The sequence below is a fragment of the Chanodichthys erythropterus genome, chromosome 7 (genome assembly GCF_024489055.1).
Source record: "Chanodichthys erythropterus isolate Z2021 chromosome 7, ASM2448905v1, whole genome shotgun sequence".
Lineage (NCBI taxonomy): Eukaryota > Metazoa > Chordata > Actinopteri > Cypriniformes > Xenocyprididae > Chanodichthys > Chanodichthys erythropterus.
Genome location: NC_090227.1, coordinates 803,218 through 825,000, shown reverse-complemented (window position 1 = coordinate 825,000; position 21,783 = coordinate 803,218). Strand labels below are relative to the sequence as shown.

Here is a 21,783-nt window from a genome sequence, read left to right as displayed (position 1 = left end):
TGTTTATTTCCTATTGTCATTTATAATGGCTATTGTTGTTGTTTCAATAAATATTATTTTATATGAATAATAGGTTGTATTTGGTATTGAGAAAGGGTCCATTAGTGTGTAATATGTATTGAGTGAAAGTTACATTAAAAGTGAATGAGTCAGTCGCAAGAGACTTTTAAATTGAAAGGGACTTTTGTAAACAAAGGACGTTGTTTTAGCACTGTATGTTATGGAAAATTCAATAAACTCGGTGCACATTCAAACAGATTTTTATAATGGATATAATATTACGGACAACGACCTGAAGAGCGAATGTTATATCAGACACAGGTAATGCTCGCTCAGGCGATCTTTCTCTCTCTAATACAAAATACAATGAGTTTCAATGGAGGGACTCAACAATCCTTCATTATTAGTTCTAAAGTGACGTTTCAGAATTAGTAACGGAGGCTTGGTCAAACGATTTGAGATTTTAATCTGTGGCGGAAGGAAGTAGTGCTGCACAAAAGAGGGTTTTAAAGACACTCCATTGTTGTTCTTATTTATTTACACACTCGTGCCATCGAACTGTTGTATGAACGCAATATCACACGAGTAGCCGTGTACGTTAACCTACAGCTGTATCACAGCCGTGCTGATATACAGCCATATCGCACGGCTACAAGTGTGATATTGCTCATATATTATATTATATTATATTATATTATATTATATTATATTATATTATGCTTTTATATTGTCACTGTACTTAAAAAATCTGGATAATATTAAGTCTAAATAACTAAAACATGATTTACTTTCATGCATTTGACAGACACTTTCATTCAAAGTGACTTACACTGCATTCAAGCTATACATCTTTTCAGTTAATTTCAGTTTATATTTCTTTGCAAAATATTATGAGAAGAAAATAAGAAAGAAAGTCAAAGAGAGATTAATGGAGTGAGGGAGAGATGAGAAACATCACGTACATCAGGTCTGGTCTTGATTCCCAGAGGACTACATGTGAAATCTGCCGATATAATCTGCAGCCTCATACTGGGAAATGCGCTCTGTTTTAATAAGCATCACGTCCTGAGAGAGGGATGTTTACCTCCAACATCAACCACTGCAGACCCAGTTGTGAGCGTGCAATGCATGATCTCCTTTCCAATTTTTTGAGTTTTAAGAAAGGATACAAATTGGACACTGCGATGATCCCAATGCTCAATTTTCACACATGTGGAAAAACGTCCCTTCCAAAGCAATCGATCACGAGGAAGGGACGAAATAAAAACATTAAAGCTGCACGCTCTGGGTCTGCTCCTTCACTAGCTATTTTAAAATCAGCTCTTAAATCTTATTCTCTCTTTCTTTTGATTAAGATTAGTTTAAGGGCTTTAAGTGTTCTGATTGTATTCTGTTTAATGTGTTTATATTTTATAAGCTGCATGTTTTTCTTTAAAGCTTTCTTTTTATATGTTTAATGTTTTATTGTACAGCACTTTGGTGCAACTCTTGCTTTTAAATGTGCTATAGAAATACATTTTGACTTGACTTGGGGAAAAAATGCATTATTAATTAATACGCCTTTACTATTTGTTAATCACACATATCAAATTTTTGGTTTTGTGTCCTAACCAGACGCATTAAATGTGAAAGAAGGCATCTTTTCCATGTTAATCAGAGCTTTTGTCCAACAGCAATATGTGATGAAAGGAACGATCAAACTGTGAACAAACAAGTGTATACTATGACAAAGATTGTTTAAGTCATTCAGTATTTATTTTTAATAACAAAATATTATTTAATTTGATTATGTACTTGTCGATTTGGTTACAGAGAGACTCCGCCCACACGCTCTTCTTATTAGCTGTAATTTTGGATCGATTTTGTTGCGACTGCAGTGCGCATGCAGATAGACTCCGCCCACACACTCTTCTTATTGGCTGTAATTTTGGATTGATTTTGTTGCGAGTGCAGTGCGCATGCAGATAGACTCCGCCCACACACTCTTCTGATTGGCTGTAATTTTGGATTGATTTTGTTGCGAGTGCAATGCGCATGCAGATAGACTCCGCCCACACGCTCTTCTTATTGGCTGTAATTTTGGATTGATTTTGTTGCGAGTGCAGTGCGCATGCAGATAGACTCCGCCCACACACTCTTCTGATTGGCTGTAATTTTGGATTGATTTTGTTGCGAGTGCAATGCGCATGCAGATAGACTCCGCCCACACGCTCTTCTTATTGGCTGTAATTTTGGATTGATTTTGTTGCGAGTGCAGTGCGCATGCAGATAGACTCCGCCCACACACTCTTCTGATTGGCTGTAATTTTGGATTGATTTTGTTGCGAGTGCAGTGCGCATGCAGATATACTCCGCCCACACGCTCTTCTTATTGGCTGTAATTTTGGATTGATTTTGTTGCGAGTGCAATGCGCATGCAGATATACTCCGCCCACACGCTCTTCTTATTGGCTGTAATTTTGGATTGATTTTGTTGCGAGTGCAGTGCGCATGCAGATAGACTCCGCCCACACACTCTTCTGATTGGCTGTAATTTTGGATTGATTTTGTTGCGAGTGCAGTGCGCATGCAGATAGACTCCGCCCACACACTCTTCTGATTGGCTGTAATTTTGGATCGATTTTGTTGCGACTGCAGTGCGCATGCAGATAGACTCCGCCCACACGCTCTTCTTATTGGCTGTAATTTTGGATTGATTTTGTTGCGAGTGCAATGCGCATGCAGATATACTCCGCCCACACGCTCTTCTGATTGGCTGTAATTTTGGATTGATTTTCTTGCGAGTGCAGTGCGCATGCAGAGAGACTCCGCCCACACGCTCTTCTTATTGGCTGTAATTTTGGATTGATTTTGTTGCGAGTGCAGTGCGCATGCAGATAGACTCCACCCACACGCTCTTCTGATTGGCTGTAATTTTGGATTGATTTTGTTGCAAGTGCAATGCGCATACAGAGAGACTCCGCCCACACGCTCTTCTGATTGGCTGTAATTTTGGATTGATTTTGTTGCGAGTGCAATGCGCATGCAGAGAGACTCCGCCCACACGCTCTTCTTATTGGCTGTAATTTTGGATTGATTTTGTTGCGAGTGCAGTGCGCATGCAGATAGACTCCGCCCACACGCTCTTCTGATTGGCTGTAATTTTGGATTGATTTTGTTGCGAGTGCAATGCGCATGCAGAGAGACTCCGCCCACACGCTCTTCTTATTGGCTGTAATTTTGGATTGATTTTGTTGCGAGTGCAGTGCGCATGCAGATAGACTCCGCCCACACGCTCTTGTGATTGGCTGTAATTTTGGATTGATTTTGTTGCGAGTGCAGTGCGCATGCAGATAGACTCCTCCCACACGCTCTTCTTATTGGCTGTAATTTTGGATCGATTGTGTTGCGACTGCAGTGCTATCTACTTATGTTTGAGCAAAAATAACAAGGGGGTTTATTAAGGCCAAAACAGACTGCCGGGGATTAGCTACGATTTGGTCAATGTGATTCCGGTCAGACACGTGGCCTAGTGCGTGTGCGGCGATGTTCAAATCCACCTCGGGTCATTTTGTGTCTCTACTGTCCTGTTATTAAAGGCAAAAAGGTCATGAAAACATCCGATAGTTCACATCAGAGCTACACACTCGCTGCACATGTACTCAGTGTCACTACGGCTGTGTTTAAGATTCCAAACTTTTTTTCCAAAGTTTTTCCCTAAACTCTGCACCCCCCGTCGCATTAGCAAGCGTCCAATAACAGGCCCGAAGCTGTAACTATAGTGTAGCATATATGTGCAGGAAACACAGACAAATGGAGAAACTGGGAATGATATTATGAAAGCATATGAGCTCATACATCCTAGGACCCAATTCATGTCTTGTATATTGAGTTATGCTCTTCTGTTGAAAAGTAAAAGTTGAGAAACTTCTTGGAAGATACTTTTAGATACTCCTTACGTACTTTGAGGATCCTCTCAGGAATAAAGCTCATAGTGGACGCTGCAGTCGCCATCTATACTGAGGATTAAACTGAGGGATAGAAAACAGAGCCATAACTGTGGCTTGAGTTCAGACACCACACCCCGACACAAACATCTGAGTCAGAGGAAAAACCCTGTTTTCGGTCTTCCTCTCTCTTTTCTCTCCAGGTTCACAGGTCTATTAGGAACAACCTTAAAATTCACAGATTGGATTTTTAAACTTTCCTAAATACATTTCTGACATTTCCCATCTGTCTGTGTGTTTGTATAGAGGGACAGTTTTACATTTTTTACCAGCAGAGGCAGATATTAACCAATTACAGAGCTCATTTTGAATCCAATCTTCTTATATTCACACAGGAATCCCTTTACGTCATATGCAAATTTAACGAAGGATACGCTATTTAAGCCTCTGATGGACTTTTAATATGGAAAGGTCACATCTTTTTTCACGCTGAGCGTCTACGAAACCAAATTTCACAGACACATTCATCCTTTTCATGAGTTCAGACTTTGACATTTCAGAACATGTCAATGTCATGCATGATTTTAGATACATGGAACCTAATGAAATTGCATCAACGTTGTCACGTGTCGTTTTGGACTTTTATGTTTAGTTTCCTGTCTCTGTTTTGTAGTTCATTTCGCTCCCCTCATCACTGTTTCCAGGTGTGTTTTGTTTGTCAGTTTCCTCCTCTGTATATATAAGTCTGTGTATTTCATATAATCAAGTCAAGTTTATTTATATAGCACATTTCATACACAAAAATTAAAAATCTTACTGACTCCAAACGTTTGGATATTAGTGTAATGTTCCCATGATTTTGTACAGCTCCACTGTTTATTCATTTCTGTCTTTTGTTTGTTTGTTTGTTTGTTGTGGGCCTGAGCTGCTGTCAGTGTAACTGTGTGTGTGTTTCCAGTTCACAGGTCGTGATCTTTGGCTAATCAGCATGTAGGGAAGAGAAGCGTCACCCACCGTGAGAGCGCACAGCCAGCAGAGCGCACAACAGGAGGGCCAACATGGCGACGGTGAGTGGAGTGTGTGTGATCCGACCGAGAGTGTGTGTGTAACAGCGGGGCAGATCCTTCAATCACGGCACTGCGGGGGAAAACAGAGAGAGGCTGATTAACCTGATGGTGAGGAAGAGTGAAGAGTGTGTGAAACCTTCAGAAGTCTCCAGTGAACATCACCAGCTGTTAAACCATAGATATAAATACACTGATGTCACTCCTGTGCCTTCTTGAAAGGGTCAACATTTCATGATTTATGGCTGGATCTTGACCTTTGCAATACAGTGAACATGAAGACGTAACAAATGTGAAAACTAAGAGTTCATATCTAAGTGATGAAGTGAAAACAAACTCATATTCAAACTCAGGATTCATATATTGATTTAGGCCCCAAACTTCATGAAAGAACAGTTTTCTCTTTCAGATCTATATCTATCTATCTATCTATCTATCTATCTATCTATCTATCTATCTATCTATCTATCTATCTATCTATCTATCTATCTATCTATCTATCTATCTATCTATCTATCTATCTATCTATTATTTTCACAATTTTTACTTTATCTATTTATTATTTTATTTTATTTTATTTTTAATTATTCACATATGAATGTATTTCCATATTTAAATATTCTCGAATTTGATTTATTTATTTTGTATTTATTCTTATTTCTGTCTGATGTATGATAATTAGGTGGGCTGGTCTTGTTTCCCATTGGTTAATCATAGAGTGAAGTATTTTATCAGCAGAATCATCAAAGAAAGCAGCAGAGAAAACACATGTGGCACAATCTCAATAAATGTTGCTTCTTTTGCTATTTGCACTTCTGCCTTGATTTAAATTCATTTTAATTTTTTGTGCTGTACTCGATGATATTAAGGCGCTATGAATGGATGAGACTGTATAAATCAAATGTAGGTAGACACTGTACATAAAACAAAAATGATGAATGATAAAGTGATAAAACAGAAATATATGTCAAATCTAAAATATTATACAGTACAAATGCTCTATTTTCCCACATGCACATGTTTCTGGCCGTACATCTTGTTCATGGACGCACCCATGAGAAGTGTGTGTGTGTGTGTGTGTGTGTGTGTGTTTCACACAAAGTTACAACTTCTCAGACAGCTGACCTAACTATTAAAGAGAGTTTGACATTTGGCAGGGAACAGCACGGCCATTTCGTGGCTCTCTCCCCCTGCGGACCGTCTCCAGCGTGAGCGGCTTCTCTTTACACATGGAGGATTTTCATCTGCTCTTGGCGAGACAGAGCTGTCGCCGTCTCCTGATACCCTGCTCTGTGTGCCAAAGCACAGATCTGAATATAAAGAAGAAGAGGACGAACACGCACCTTCCTCGAGACTATCCTCAATAATAGAGGAATACTTCAGCCCAGAGAATCCAACTAACTTTAGTCGTGACTCTTTCTGAGAGCTTCATCTCTCTCTTGGACCTCATTCATGAAACATGAGCAGAATGAGCAGCTCTTGCAACTTTTCTTTTGTAATTTGTAGTTCGATTCAACATGAGAATTTATGTAAGGAAGCTTTTATAAATAATTTAAACAGAAATTTGTTCTGCTGATGTTTCATGAATGTGTTTGGTTTTCTATTCTACAACCAGATAGATAGATAGATAGATAGATAGATAGATAGATAGATAGATAGATAGATAGATAGATAGATAGATAGATAGATAGATAGATAGATAGATAGATAGATAGATAGATAGATAGATAGATAGATAGATAGATAGATAGATAGATAGATAGATAGATAGATAGATAGATAGATAGATAGATAGATAGAGCTGATTTTACATGCAGGTGTTTCCTGTTCAGACTGGTCATTTCTCCATCCTGCTCTCATTTCCTCATTCTGTCCTTCTCTTTGCTGGAAAAACTAAAGTCAAACCTCTTGAAAGGGTTTTTCTTTCCTGTTCTGACATATTTCATATTGAAACAGGAAGTTTGGGTTTGTTTAGTCCCTTTTTTAATAGTATATACACTACAGTTCAACAGTTATGCATGTGTTATATATAGGCTATATGATCAGATATGAAAGTAAAGACATTTATAATGTAACAAAAGATTATATTTCAAATAAAAACTGTTCTTATGACCTTTCTATCTATCCACAGAAGTCTGAAGCACAGCTGTTTTCAACATTGATAATAATCATAAATGTTTGTTGAGCATCAAATCATCATATCAGAATGATTTCTGAAGGATCATGTGACACTGAAGACTGGAGTAATGATGCTGAAAATTCAGCTTTGATCACAGGAATAAATTACACTTTACTATATATTCACATAGAAAACAGCTGATTTACATTGGAAAAATATATCACAATTTTTACTGTATTATTGATCAAATAAATGCAGCTTTGGTGAGCAGAAGAGACTCTTTCAAAAACGTTTTAAAATCTTTTGAATGTTAGTCTGTGCGTTGAGTTTTATGCATAAAAATATATAATTGCATTTATATATGAAAGGCGTAAAAGACTTGAAAAAAAAACGTATATAAAGCAAGTCCAGTCTGATTTCACTGGGTCTTTAACACACTGACAGACTCAAACAGCTGCATGATCTCACTTTCAGATCGGCTCACTCAAATCTTTGCTGTTTTGTTGGAGAAAAGTAATCAAGTTCTGAGCGTCTGCACCACAATTATATGACTGTACGAGGACGTAAACAACAGGAAGAAGCACTAGCGAGTGGGCGCTCAATGAACGGGTCAGACACATGTGAGCTCTGACTAAACTCTTTCCAGTATGGGTCACACTGTGTAACATGAGACCGCATCACCCCTGCACTATGCCTTAGTCATAATCAAACCACTTTCTGTGGCCAAACCCTGCCATCAGCACAAAACACGCGGCCAGACGCTCTTCAAAAACAGCTGCAGACTCAAACTGGGATCAAATCAACTTTCTTTTGACAAAAAAGTTCAGAGCAATTAGTTGAGTTGAGCAAAATACTTCTCACATCCATAAAATCACAGTATGATCACAGGAACTGTCTGTATATGAACTTCAGATACTCTGAGATCTAATACCACTTTCTCTCCTCACTCCTTCCTTCAGGAATCTCAGAAAGCTTCTGGTTTTATTGGACTAAAACACATTTTCAATCCAGTGCTGTTGCACTTATTTCAGACACACTGAAAAGAAATTGTAACCTAAACATGACAGCATATAAACTTACTGTTTTTATTGAAGTCATAAATGCTATTCAGTATTGCTGAATCAACCGAAATACATTAAAGTGGACCTATAATGTCTCTTTCACAAGATGTAATGTCAGTCTCTGGTGTCTCCAGAATGTGTCTGTGAAGTTTCAGCTCAAAGATCGTTTATTATAGCTTGTCAAATTATTTGAGTGTGAGCAAAAACACGCCGTTTTTGTGTGTGTCCCTTTAAATGCAAATGAGCTCCGCTTTCCAGAAGAGGGCGGAGCTTTAACAGCTCAACAACAACAAAGCTGGAGAATCTCACGCAGCCAAAATGAGGAAAGTGTTCAGCCTTACATTGTTCAAACCGGAGTCGACACTGATGGAGAGACTCAGGAAGAAGTTACAACTTTTAGACGTTTCTGAATGGTTAGTGGATAAATTGATGTAGTTGCTGTGGAGTTGATCAACTCATCCACTACCATGTGCCGTCATGTTCATCTTTTGTGTTGAATTGACCCTCGTTTGTGAAGCAGTCCGGCGTAAAATAGCACTATTATGGCTTAAATCAAGTAAAAACAGCTCTTTAAGGTATAATTTGAACTGTTTACAGATACAGTCCATCATAAATGAGCTCAATCTGCTGAATCTATGAGTCAAACGAACAGAATATGCATGTAAGCATCAAACACCAAAACGATGAACTACCCTGTGCCGTGGCTCATTGAGTCTTTAATGTTGAATACGACTTAATTCCTTTGGCAACTATTCAGATGTTTGGCATTGAGGCTCAAGTTCAAACAAGCACATTTATCTCCACTGCTGTGAAAGTAGCGGGTTTCTCTGTTCTCCAACACTCGCCTCATAATAACAAGCACATTGTTTAGCCGCCGGGTGTTAAAGGGATAGTTCACACAAAAATGAAAATAATGTAATTAATTACTCACCCTTATGTCGTTCCACATCCTTCATTCATCTTCAGAACACAAATTAAGATATTTTTGATGAAATCCGATGGCTCAGTGAGACCTGAGCAATGACATTTCCTCTCTCAAGATCCATTAATGTACTAAAAACATATTTAAATCAGGTCATGTGAGTACAGTGGTTCAATATTAATATTATAAAGCCACGAGAATATTTTTGGTGCGGCAAAAAAAAACAAAATAACGACTTATATAGTGATGGCCGATTTCAAAACACTGCTTCAGGAAGCTTCGGAGCGTTATGAATCAGTGTGTTGAATCAGCGGTTCAAAGCGCCAAAGTCACGTGATTTCAGCAGTTTAGTCATTTGATAGGAGATCCGAATCATGATTCGACACAAAAGATTCATAACGTTCCGAAGCTTCCTGAAGCAGTGTTTTGAAATCGGCCATCACTATATAAGTCATTATTTAGTTTTTTTGCCGCACCAAAAATATTCTTGTCGCATTATAATATTAATATTGAACCACTGTACTCACATGAACTGATTTAAATATGTTTTTAGTACATTAATGGATCTTAAGAGAGGACATGTCATTGCTGGCTATGCAGGCCTCACTGAGCCATTGGATTTCATCAAAAATATCTCAATTTGTGTTCATGTGTGGAACGACATGAGGGTGAGTAATAAATGACAGAATTTTCATTTTTAAGTGAACTAGCCCTTTAAATGTATAATAAAATGCTATTATTAAATGCAGCTCTGTTGATCAAATCTGAGAGGGTTAATCCAGTTTTAATCAGGGTTGCCAGAGTTTCACAACAAAACCCACACAATTGCTGCTCAAAACTTTCGTTTCAGCGGGGTTCCCGCGGTAAAAATCACATTCTGGAGGGTAAAATCCGCATTTTTTGCAGGCTTCCCTGGTAAAATTCACATTCCAGGAGCTAAAAATCATGAAAAATAACCAGCCACAACAGTGTTAAAGTAGCCCAATTCCGCAGACTTGTCAACACTGGTCTTAATTATTAAATTACGTTACCATACGACAGTTACGAAAAGTTTGAGAGCTCATTTCAGGTGCTAGTGGAGTTCAAAGAGCAAACTTTTAATTTGTAAATATTTACAGGGTGGTCTCAGGCTCACGGAGTTTAAGAGTTTGTCTAGACCCGGCATAATAAAACCTCGCGACATGATCTAATGTGATACAGATGCAGAGTGTCAATGGTGGAGAGCTAAATCAGCATTACAGTGTGAACGATTCTGAAGGGCTTCTGAGCTTCTGACCAGTTCAGCAGGGGTGTGGCAGTGCTAAACAAAGACATACCCATTCAAAACCACTCAGTTTGGGATTTTAGAGGGTTTGGGGGAGGATCCTAAAACCTTAAAAGACAAAAACTGAAGGTCTGGATTCAATAAAGCAAGTTAAATGTATCTAGCAACCAGTGACTTATGAAATATGGCGTAAATAAAGTAATACGATTATTATTAAAGCACATGATTTCACTGTATATGCAACTTTGAATCTCCAACTCCCTTCAGAACCGTTTGATCCATTTATTCTCCAGCTAAGAAATGCACATACGAACCGAGCCGTGTTCCCCAGCAGTCACTGCATTTGAAAGACATTTTTAATGAACTTACCATCCCAGCAGTGAGAAGTTAGACTAGGACAAAGAGCCGCTCATCCAGCTGTGTGAATAATAATCAGAAGATCCGAGAAGACACGCGACTAACTTTATTCTCTGTCATTCCTCGTTCATGTGTCCAGTGCGCGTGAATCACACCTGAACGCGCACGGTTTTGTTAGTGAAGGTAAATCTGGGTGAAATAGCGTTTCTTTGAGATGGTTTTCCTCCGGTCGGAAAGTGAAACCACTCCTACATCATTCTTGCGCTCGCTCCAGTCTGGTGACGTCACCGCCAGGGGTTCAAACGCGACGGGTTTAACCATTTAGTTCTGTGCTGTGGCCTGCCTAACCATATATGCCATAATAACAGCGCCATGATTCCATGCTTGTTGAAACTCTTCAAAATTAATATATATTTTTCAACACTCAATCTAACACTACACATATTTAACTATTCAAAATGTACTCAATCTCAGGCAAAGAAGATGCATGCATGTTTTTTCAGTCCTGTTACTAAAACTAATGTGCCATTTAAAAAGCATGTCAATTTATTATTTTGTATTCACCTCAAGAAAGTGTTTATTTTAAAGGAATGGTTGGTTATTTGTTCAAATAATTGATATTTTTGACAAAAAAAAATCACTTTATATTATGGCAAGGTGTATTTTAATAAAAACTGCAAATCATTTTTTTTTTTTTTTTTAATTTAAAAGACAGAAGCCTCAAGTATATCATTATTTTAATAATTTAATTTATTTAGCAGTTGTATAAATGATGGACCAAACAAAACTAATAAAAACAGTGGTTTCTTTATTTTTTTAGAAAAATAAATACATTTAGTAACAGGAATGAGTGTCCATATGTGTGTGAGAGAGATTTCTGTGCTGTGTGCTAGATGGTATATATGGAGTCACACAACAATGCAATAATAATATGATTTCTGAAAGCTTTTAATTATTATATTTCATGATAAAGTTTAGGTTTAGATAGCGGAGAAAGGTAACAAATGCTATTTTTTAGTGTTCTGAGAAGTTTTTAATTATGTTTTAAATTATATATTTAAAATTTGCAATTAGAGTCATGTTCAGGACATTTTGCTTAATCATAAATTGTATTTTACAGTTAATATTCATGCATATTTATATCATACAATGTTCTGGGGTCCCCATTCATTGGAAAAGGCTCAATAATCAGTTAAAACAGCTACTATTTATTATGCATTTCATATTAATGTGTAGGCATGATATAGTAATTTAGTAATTTATATAAATGGCATTATTATTATTATAATTATTATTATTATTAAAGCTATATATATATATATATATATATATATATATATATATATATATATATATATATATATATATATATATATATATATATATATATATATAATCCAATAATGCTCCAAAACATATTTTTAACTTTATAACAACAATACTGTAGTGTTTTGTATAAATCCAAGAGCAAAAAGGCTATCAAAACTTTTACAGTTATTATTAAATATACGTAAAATGGCATCTTTTCCTAATTGTTTTATTATTATTATTATTATTATTAACCTTTTTTTATCTTTTACATAATTTAACATGTTTAAACGTACCAACTACTACACTAGAAGTCACATACCTACATCTCATCCTGACCCATAAAATACATCACAAATTTTTCCACAGATCCCACTGCATTGCATTAAAGGTACATGATTTTTTTAAGTTGCTCTGGCTTATTATTCAGATACTTTCACATTTCACTTTAATACAACTTTTAGCATATAATAGTGGTAAAATGTCCCTTTTACTCCTCAGGTTTTACTTAGTATTTAAATAAATAAATAAATACTAACGTCCCCCTTGCATTACCTTGCAGAACCACATGGGGGCGGCGGCTCAGAGCGACCTCATCTAGACACGTTATTATACTGAATCATAGAAAATACACACGAAGATTGAGCTAGATAGGTAAATAAATATATAAATAAGTAGCTTTATATTTACTTTTTAAATTATTTAATTATTTTAAAGTAGTTGATGTCAATATACATTACGTATTTAATATATTTATATTAAATACATTTATATAGCCTACTTAACCGAATTACTAAATTACATATATGTTTAAAAATACGATAAAGCATATATATTCATACACATGAATAGGCAATATATTTATGAAGTTACTTTTATTTTGGAGGAAACGGTGTGACATCACATCCGGCCACCAGCTGTTGACAAAGCGCTGCCTCACTGACCACAGCTGCTGAGCGACCCTCTCTCTGCAGAACTGGTGAGATATTCGTCCTGCTGTGATGAGAAGTGATTGTGCTGTGTCTGAGATCAATAAGTGATCGATCTGTGTGATTTATACAGCTCGAAGAACTGAAAGTGAGACGAGATCGCTTCATTCCGGTTTCAAAACAACACTAGCGGTTAGCATACAGTTAGCATACTCACCCGCTTCATCAGTCAATGCACATGAAGACTGCTGTGTGTGTTACAGGTTTAATAAAATGTTACATATGTAAAGGCGTCAGTATTATCTAAAAAGTTCAATAAAATAAGCACTCTTCATCATTTTCGACGATTTTTGACAGAGCGATTGCAAAAGGAAATATACTTTTTTTTTAATAGGGAAAAACTATATATGATTTTTTTTTATTTACTTCTCATCTATGCATTTATGCTTTGTTTTTGTGGATATTTTGTATTTTTTACCTATTTACTGCACAATTACTTAGGCATGTCATAAATTGGCTTATGAAAAATTGATGTTTAATGAAAAAATCACTTTAATGATGAACTTAATTCAATCTAAACTGTATTTGGACATTGCTCTGTGTGTTAGGGATAAAATCCTACCATCTACAGGTTTGTGGAAAAACTTTAGGAATTATAGTGAAAGAAAAAGAAGTGCAATGACCACATATGTGTGTGTGTATGTCTGTGTGTAGGTGTGTGTGTGTGTGTGTGTGTGTGAGAGATAGAAAGTTTGTTCCACTTTGTGGTTATGGTCAAGAACCAGACCTTTATGGAAATGTAGAACATTTCAGATTTATACTGGATTTATTTATTTTGACAAATGAAATGGGGGAAAAAAGTACATTTTTTAATTTTCCCATTCATTTTCAATGTGGGGTCAATCTGACCCCGAGGGACTAAATCAGTGATTTTTTTTTTTTTTTTTTTACGCACCTTTAGAACAACCAAATCAAGCCCTGATTTTTGTGCATGTTTAGATAAAAGGATTTTAGAAGTTTTTAGTGGATCCTTTAGAAGGATTCACGGAGTTTCATGTCCCTGAGATGAAGGGAACACTTCTTAAAAATGAAGCAAACTGTCAGCGGGGTCAGATTAACCCCAAGGGCCGATTAAGGGTTAAATGTATATTTTGGATGTCAGATCTGACCAGTGCTCCTCTAGAATGGTTTTGATCTGTTGTTTGTTCTCTCTTGAAGGACATGGAGAGTTCAGCATGGCATCTCTCCCTCAAACTCAGCGACAAACCCAAGGCGAAGTTCCGGTTTCCAGACACTGAACCTGGAGACGTCCATCCCGGAGGATACCAGGTGTCGAGCCTCAAACAGCTGATCTCAGCACAGTTATCAGACTCGCTGCCAGACCCTGAGCTCATCGGTCAGTCAGAAACATTATTCATCTTTCCGAATCTGAAATCAGATTGGATTCGTTCCGTTTAGCATCAGTTATTGTGCTTTCCTGCCTTTGCAGACTTTGTGCACTGTGGCTGTGTGCTGAAGGACGACCTCACGTTAGACTCCTACGGGATCAAGTCTGGATCAACGCTGCACATCATTAAGAAGACGTGGCCAGAGCCGGAGGTCAAGCCTGGTGTGTCTGGAGCTCTAATGAGAGAGATCGTCACCTGTGAAGGGGAAGTTCATCTGATTTCTGCATGTTTGTCCTCTCACAGAGCCGGTGAACAGGTCTGCCGCCGCCAGAGAGTTCCGGATGCTTCAGGCCGGGCTGCACTCCAACACCGCGTACAGAGAAGCGGTGCTCACTCCATCACTTCAGCCTGTTCACACCTGAATATATGCTCAAAGCTGACTGAAAGGCACAGTTCACTCAAAAATTAAACAACCAAAAAGTCAGAATTAAAGTTATGAGTTTTGGGACAAATTTTTATTTTCATGTGAACTGTTCCTTTTGTTAGCTTTTTTCTATATATACAGTACAGTCCAAAAGTTTGGAACCACTAAGATTTTTAATGTTTTTAAAAGAAGTTTCGTCTGCTCACCAAGGCTACATTTATTTAATTAAAAATACAGTAAAAACAGTAATATTGTGAAATATTATTACAATTTAAAATAAATGTTTTCTATTTAAATATATTTGACAAAGTAATTTATTCCTGTGATCAAAGCTGAATTTTCAGCATCGTTACTCCAGTCTTCAGTGTCACATGATCCTTCAGAAATCATTCTGATATGCTGCTCAAGAAACATTTATGATTATTTTCAATGTTGAAAACAGTTGTGTACTTTTTTTTTCAGGATTCCTTGATGAATAGAAAGTTCAAAAGAACAGCATTTATCTGAAATACAAAGCTTCTGTAGCATTATACACTACCGTTCAAAAGTTTGGGGTCAATAAGAATTTTTATTTTTATTTTTTTGAAAAGAAATTAAAGAAATTAATACTTTTATTCAGCAAGGATGCATGAAATCAATCAAAAGTGGCAGTAAAGACATTTATAATGTTACAAAAGATTAGATTTCAGATAAACACTGTTCTTTTGAACTTTCTATTCATCAAATAATCCTGAAAACAAATATTGTACACAAATATTTTGTACAATTGTACACATTAAATGTTTGTTGAGCAGCAGATCAGCATATTAGAATGATTTCTGAAGGATCATGTGACACTGAAGACTGGAGTAATGATGCTGAAAATTCAGCTTTGATCACAGGAATAAATTACACTTTACTATATATTCACATAGAAAACAGTTATTTTAAATTGTAATAATATTTCACAATATTACTTTTGAACTGTACTGTATATATGCAGATAATTTATTACTGGAAGAACCAAAATGCAGCTGATAATTGATTCAAGATTCCCAATTATATTTACTCATTAATGTTTAGTATTGTGATGGTTGATTATTATGGTACTAAACAGTATTTACCTTTTAAATTATGCATTATATATATATATATATTATATATAATAAAATAAAACATTTAAAATTTAAAATACAAAGCATAGATTTCTCCTATTTTGTGGGAGAAAAAAAAAGAAAATCATATTTTGTATATAATTTAACCTGCAAGACATTTTGCTGCTGAGAACAAAATTTTATGAAAACAATGTTTGATCCGAGCTTGTTCAGTTTGTTAAAGATCTGTTGTGACTTTTATATTTTTAAGCTCTAAACAACAACAACGATAATAATATTGCAATAGATAATTTATCGGATTTGTAAAACATTTTTATTGTTGAGACCCATTCAAACGTATGGAACATGTAACATTTAAAAACTTGCAGAAATTGAGAATTAATTAAATTTAAAAATGCAATTTATTTTATAAAGTTGACAAAAAAAAATGTGTATATATATATATATATATATATATATATATATATATATATATATATATATATATATATATAAATATATGTGTGTGTGTAAACATTTTCTAACTTAGTTCAGCAGAGGTTCAGTAAAGCAGTTCAACACTCTCTTGTGTTTTCAGGTGTTTAAGATGCTGGCTAATAAAGAGTCGCTGGAGCAGATCATCGCCGCCTCACCTGGACTCAGTTCAGACCCTGTCGCATTAGGTTCGCTGGCTTTAAAACGCATCTCAGCTCATGGGTTTGTGGAAATCAGGCCATCTCTAATCAGCTCGTTCATTTCGCAGGTGTGCTCCAGGATAAAGATCTGTTCGTTCAGTTTACAGATCCGAGCCTGCTGGACATGTGAGTTTTCTCCAAACACTAGAATCACATGACATTCACAGAACGTCAGTGAACACGATCTCACATCCCTCTCAGGTTGATCCGATCTCACCCAGCATTGGTCAACGCTATCATCCTGGTCCTGCACTCGGTGACCAGCAGCATGTCCAGCCAATCCGGCGGCAGCTCGTCGCGCAACGTGTCGGCCAGTTCTTACAGTGAAATGCCAGGTGAACATCAGACACATAAACATAATAAATATTACAAAAACACAGCATCTGCTCACTGTCTGTGTTTTGTGTTTATGACAGGAGGTTTTCTGTTTGACGGCATGTCAGACGATGATGAGGATTTCCAGTCTGTACGTATTTCTCCCTTTTATATTTTGATGTTATAATATTAAAAAAAAAAAAAATATATATATATATATATGGAGATTTTTATTATTACAGTAATATTATAGCAAGAAGAATTTTTATTAGTATTAAGAAATAATCATGAGGAGAAATGATATTTTATTATTATTGTATTATTATGGCATGTTCTTTACAGCATGGAAACAGAGCTAGACACCAGAGACCGTTTGGAGCGTCCAGACCGATGACTCTGGGTCACAGCGGAGCCACAGGGCCGCGTCCCATCACCCAGAGCGAGCTGGCGTCCGCCCTGGCTTTAGCCAGCACCCCAGAGGGCGGCGCAGGCCCGCCGACACAGAGCGCTGCGGTCAGGAACACACGCTGACGTCACATCAATACGTCACACAAGTTCAGTCCTTAGAGAATCTAACCTGGCAAATGCTCACTTCCCTTTACGCTGTAGGAGATGTCTTCTGGCGGGCCGTCAGTAGCGTCAGGCGCTCCGGTCAACAGCAGTCTGCTCAGTCAGGCTCTGCAGCAAGCCCTACAGGCCTCTGGCGTGAGCTCGCTTCAGGTGACCTGCTGACAAACACAGCAACACTTACATTTCACTACATATATATGTTCTGTGCTTCATAAATGCTTTAGAAAACATGACTTTAATGCTGAATTAAGGCTCACTGCGCACTTGCTGGTGGCTTGATCTCATCCCGCATGCTGCTGCCGTCCATGTGTGTCGTAGGGCCGCTGGCAGACGCAGATGCAGCAGTTGAGGGATATGGGCATCCAGGACGAGAATCTGGCTCTGCGCGCATTAACGGCCACAAACGGAGATCTGCAGGCCGCGCTAGAGATCATCTTTGCTGGAGGACTTTAATGTGTCAAGGTTTGGCTTCGGACTGAGACTAACCGTGAAACATCTCGCCTTAAACAAAGGGCTGCCTTGTTTATGTTTGGTTTTTTATTGCTTTTCACCTAAATAAAAATAAAAAAGGTTATTATTAACTATAGAATTGTATTTGAGTTTAAGTGGATTGAATGTTTTTGTGACTTTACCCTTCTGGTAAAGTCAGTATATGACCACCAGGTAGCGCTGTAAGACAATTTTAGGGATCCAGTGAAAAAAATTCTTACCTCTAAAAGTGCATACATACATTTGAACTACCAACTTATCAATCCTGATTTTGGATAATAAAATTAATTTAATATAATACTTAAAATGTATTATTATTATTATTATATTTCACCACATTTTGACTCAAATTCTCATATTTTAGTGTTATCAGGGACATTTTTAAATAAATAAATAAACAATAATAAAAAATTAAAAAGTACAGTGTTTTTAAACATTATTATTATTATTATAGTAAGGAGAATAATTATGGAAAATAAAGCAGTTTTATTAGTAATATAATATTGTATTTTATTTAAAAAAAATTGTAGCAGCGCATATATATATATAATTTGTGAGATTCATTCAACCATATTATCTCTGGTTCCACTTTCCATGCATTGTAAAATCAAAGCGTTCAGTGCAGGTACATCTGAAACAATCATCCTAATCAAGACGACTCAAAGTGAACAGAAGCAGAGCGTTTCTGGTGCACTCGAGCGGATCCATCTGTAATAGTGGCTATTAGACAGAAGCATTGCTCTTATCTCACGGTCAACCTGACAGCGGCTGATGCTAAATCTGTCCAGTTTTTTATGGTTTTGTAAAAGAGCAGCTGAGAGAGACAAATGCTGTTCCTTCAGTCCTCCACAATGGCCTCTAATGAGCCTCCTCACTTTTATAGCGCTGTTTGTGAAAGAGATCTCACCTTTTGTACAGACTGAGTCTTTAAACACAGCTGGTCACACACACACACACACACCTGCATGTAATTTCCTGAAGCCGTTTGGTTTACATCTGCTCCACTGCCTCTGTAGAGACATCAGTAAACTGATACTGGCCGTTCTGGTTGCTTCCAGTTAATGAACAGAAATGCTGAAAGAAATAAAGAAACATATGCACCGTATCTTCAGGAGAGTTGCTATGGAGACTGTTCTTTGACATTGTTTCGAATAATGTTACCATAAGCTAGCTTGAATAAACATTTCTAGAGTCTGAAAGAAAGACACAAACACTGCTGAGATTCACATACACCTGTAGAGTTCATCACATGACACTCTTCATCTGTATGACACACTTGACAGGCTGTATAATTAATGCATGACAGTGAACATCAAACAATGCATATGCAATATATATGATAATGAGTGTTCACAAATAATAATGTTCTGTGTATACTCTGTTAGGGAAAAGGTGATATATAGAATATATATGTGCTTGTCTACTAGTAAATAAATTCTTCTTTTTGACTGTTTTTCTACCATTTTCCCCAACATGAACTTCACTGATGGGTTCTTCCTGTGTGATGGTGTTGTTTTCACACTGATGCTGAATCCACCCATACAGGCTGGACTAGAAAAGTGAGCAGGGTTCCTGTGCAAATGATTGTTTTCAATCTAGAGTAAAACACATTTCACAACACAAAGCACTGTTTCCATATCCTCAGCATCAAATGTCATTTACTCTCCGTCATGTTATTCGTGTCACACAGGAGGAGAGTAAATAACTGAAATGTCACTTCCACCCTTTAATTATGTCAAGTTCTTCCTGGTTGTAAAGTTGAGGGATGGTGACAAAACAACCTCAATAAAGCCGCAGCAGCCCTCATGTGAGCCGTAAACACGGCAAGAGTCACTTTTTACCGCACAATTCTGACCTTTTTCTCAGAATTATAAGATATGAGCTTGTAATTGTGAGGAAAAAAGTAAGAAGTGTGATGCAAAAAAGTCACGAATAACTCCAAGTTGGAAACAAGTTTCCACAATGACAGAAATTTCCTCACTTTATCCTAAACATGTCGAATTATACATGGTTTACATTTCGTTTAACATTTGAGACACTACTGGAAATATTAAGCAACTCCGAGAAAAGCTAGAGAGCTGATATTCAGGACAACAGCATGATTGTGAGTGTTGTATTACTTTTATGCAACAGTTTATATAATATAATAAACATGTAATTTATATCAGTTGACTGACATTTCAGATGAAAACTGGTTGGTTTGTTTGTACATTCTTATTTTGTTAATGAAGAAAATTCCAAAAGAAGCCAAAGAATGAAGATTTGCATGTCACACCGATGCTCGACCAATCAAATCTGAGGACTGGAACGGCTGCATGTTTCCAAAAACCTCTTTGTCCCGCTGAAGTGTTGATACTGTTAAAGTGAGCAGCAATTAAAAAGGGGGAAATTGTGTAAAAACTGTGAAAAAGAAATATTCAACAACTGCAGCACCACAATTATGCCTTTATACATGAATTCACATATTATCCTAAAAATTCAGATGTTAAAAACAAGAAAGGTCAAGTATTTGTTCAAAATAAATGAGGAAAAAATAATTTATATATATATATATATATATATATATATATATATATACACAAACGCGATTCCAAAAAAGTTGGGACACTGTACAAATTGTGAATAAAAAAGGAATGCAATCATTTGCAAATCTCATAAACTTATATTTTATTCACAATAGAATATAGATAACATACCAAATGTTGAAAGTGAGACATTTTGAAATGTCATGCCAAATATTGGCTCATTTTGGATTTCATGAGAGCTACACATTCCAGAAAAGTTGGGACAGGTAGCAATAAGAGGCCGGAAAAGTTAAATGTACATATAAGGAACAGCTGGAGGACCAATTTGCAACTTATTAGGTCAATTGGCAACATGATTGGGTATAAAAAGAGCCTCTCAGAGTGGCAGTGTCTCTCAGAAGTCAAGATGGGCAGAGGATCACCAATTCCCCCAATGCTGCGGCCAAAAATAGTGGAGCAATATCAGAAAGGAGTTTCTCAGAGAAAAATTGCAAAGAGTTTGAAGTTATCATCATCTACAGTGCATAATATCATCCAAAGATTCAGAGAATCTGGAACAATCTCTGTGCGTAAGGGTCAAGGCTGGAAAACCATACTGGATCCCGTGATCTTCGGGCCCTTAGACGGCACTGCATCACATACAGGAATGCTACTGTAATGGAAATCACAACATGGGCTCAGGAATACTTCCAGAAAACATTGTCGGTGAACACAATCCACCGTGCCATTCGCCGCTGCCGGCTAAAACTCTATAGGTCAAAAAAGAAGCCATATCTAAACATGATCCAGAAGCGCAGGCGTTTTCTCTGGGCCAAAGCTCATTTAAAATGGACTGTGGCAAAGTGGAAAACTGCTCTGTGGTCAGACGAATCAAAATTTGAAGTTCTTTTTGGAAAACTGGGACGCCATGTCATCCGGACTAAAGAGGACAAGGACAACCCAAGTTGTTATCAGCGCTCAGTTCAGAAGCCTGCATCTCTGATGGTATGGGGTTGCATGAGTGCGTGTGGCATGGGCAGCTTACACATCTGGAAAGGCACCATCAATGCTGAAAGGTATATCCAAGTTCTAGAACAACATATGCTCCCATCCAGACGTCGTCTCTTTCAGGGAAGACCTTGCATTTTCCAACATGACAATGCCAGACCACATACTGCATCAATTACAACATCATGGCTGCGTAGAAGAAGGATCCGGGTACTGAAATGGCCAGCCTGCAGTCCAGATCTTTCACCCATAGAAAACATTTGGCGCATCATAAAGAGGAAGATGCGACAAAGAAGACCTAAGACAGTTGAGCAACTAGAAGCCTGTATTAGACAAGAATGGGACAACATTCCTATTCCTAAACTTG

The 21,783-nt window shown here is 37.1% G+C and overlaps 3 protein-coding genes across 5 annotated transcripts in view; 1 reads left to right on the top strand and 2 right to left on the bottom strand.

Moving 5' to 3' along the window:
- Positions 1 to 10,969, bottom strand: part of cd276 (CD276 molecule) — a 112,817-nt gene extending 101,848 nt beyond the window's left edge. For all 3 annotated transcript variants that reach the window (XM_067388909.1, XM_067388912.1, XM_067388910.1), the window contains exons 1-2: positions 10,726 to 10,969; positions 4,941 to 5,063 (exon numbers count right to left, since the gene is read on the bottom strand). In XM_067388909.1, the coding sequence (XP_067245010.1) occupies positions 4,941 to 4,986 (46 nt within the window). In that variant the 5' untranslated portion in view covers positions 4,987 to 5,063; positions 10,726 to 10,969. The remainder of the gene's footprint in view (positions 1 to 4,940; positions 5,064 to 10,725) is intronic.
- A 1,944-nt stretch (positions 10,970 to 12,913) lies between these two features.
- Positions 12,914 to 17,868, top strand: ubl7b (ubiquitin-like 7b (bone marrow stromal cell-derived)). Its single transcript, XM_067389570.1, has 11 exons — positions 12,914 to 13,000; positions 14,169 to 14,346; positions 14,440 to 14,559; positions 14,642 to 14,724; positions 16,434 to 16,518; positions 16,599 to 16,656; positions 16,732 to 16,865; positions 16,947 to 16,996; positions 17,188 to 17,358; positions 17,455 to 17,565; positions 17,734 to 17,868. The coding sequence occupies exons 2-11, from the start codon at positions 14,172 to 14,174 to the stop codon at positions 17,866 to 17,868; spliced, it is 1,122 nt and encodes a 373-aa protein (XP_067245671.1). The 5' UTR covers positions 12,914 to 13,000; positions 14,169 to 14,171.
- Positions 17,869 to 18,945: 1,077 nt separating this feature from the next.
- zgc:158464 (uncharacterized protein LOC791139 homolog) overlaps positions 18,946 to 21,783 on the bottom strand; it is a 143,897-nt gene continuing 141,059 nt past the window's right edge. Inside the window, exon 8 of the transcript XR_010895462.1 lies at positions 18,946 to 18,978. The gene's annotated coding sequence lies outside the window, so the exon portion shown is untranslated. The remainder of the gene's footprint in view (positions 18,979 to 21,783) is intronic.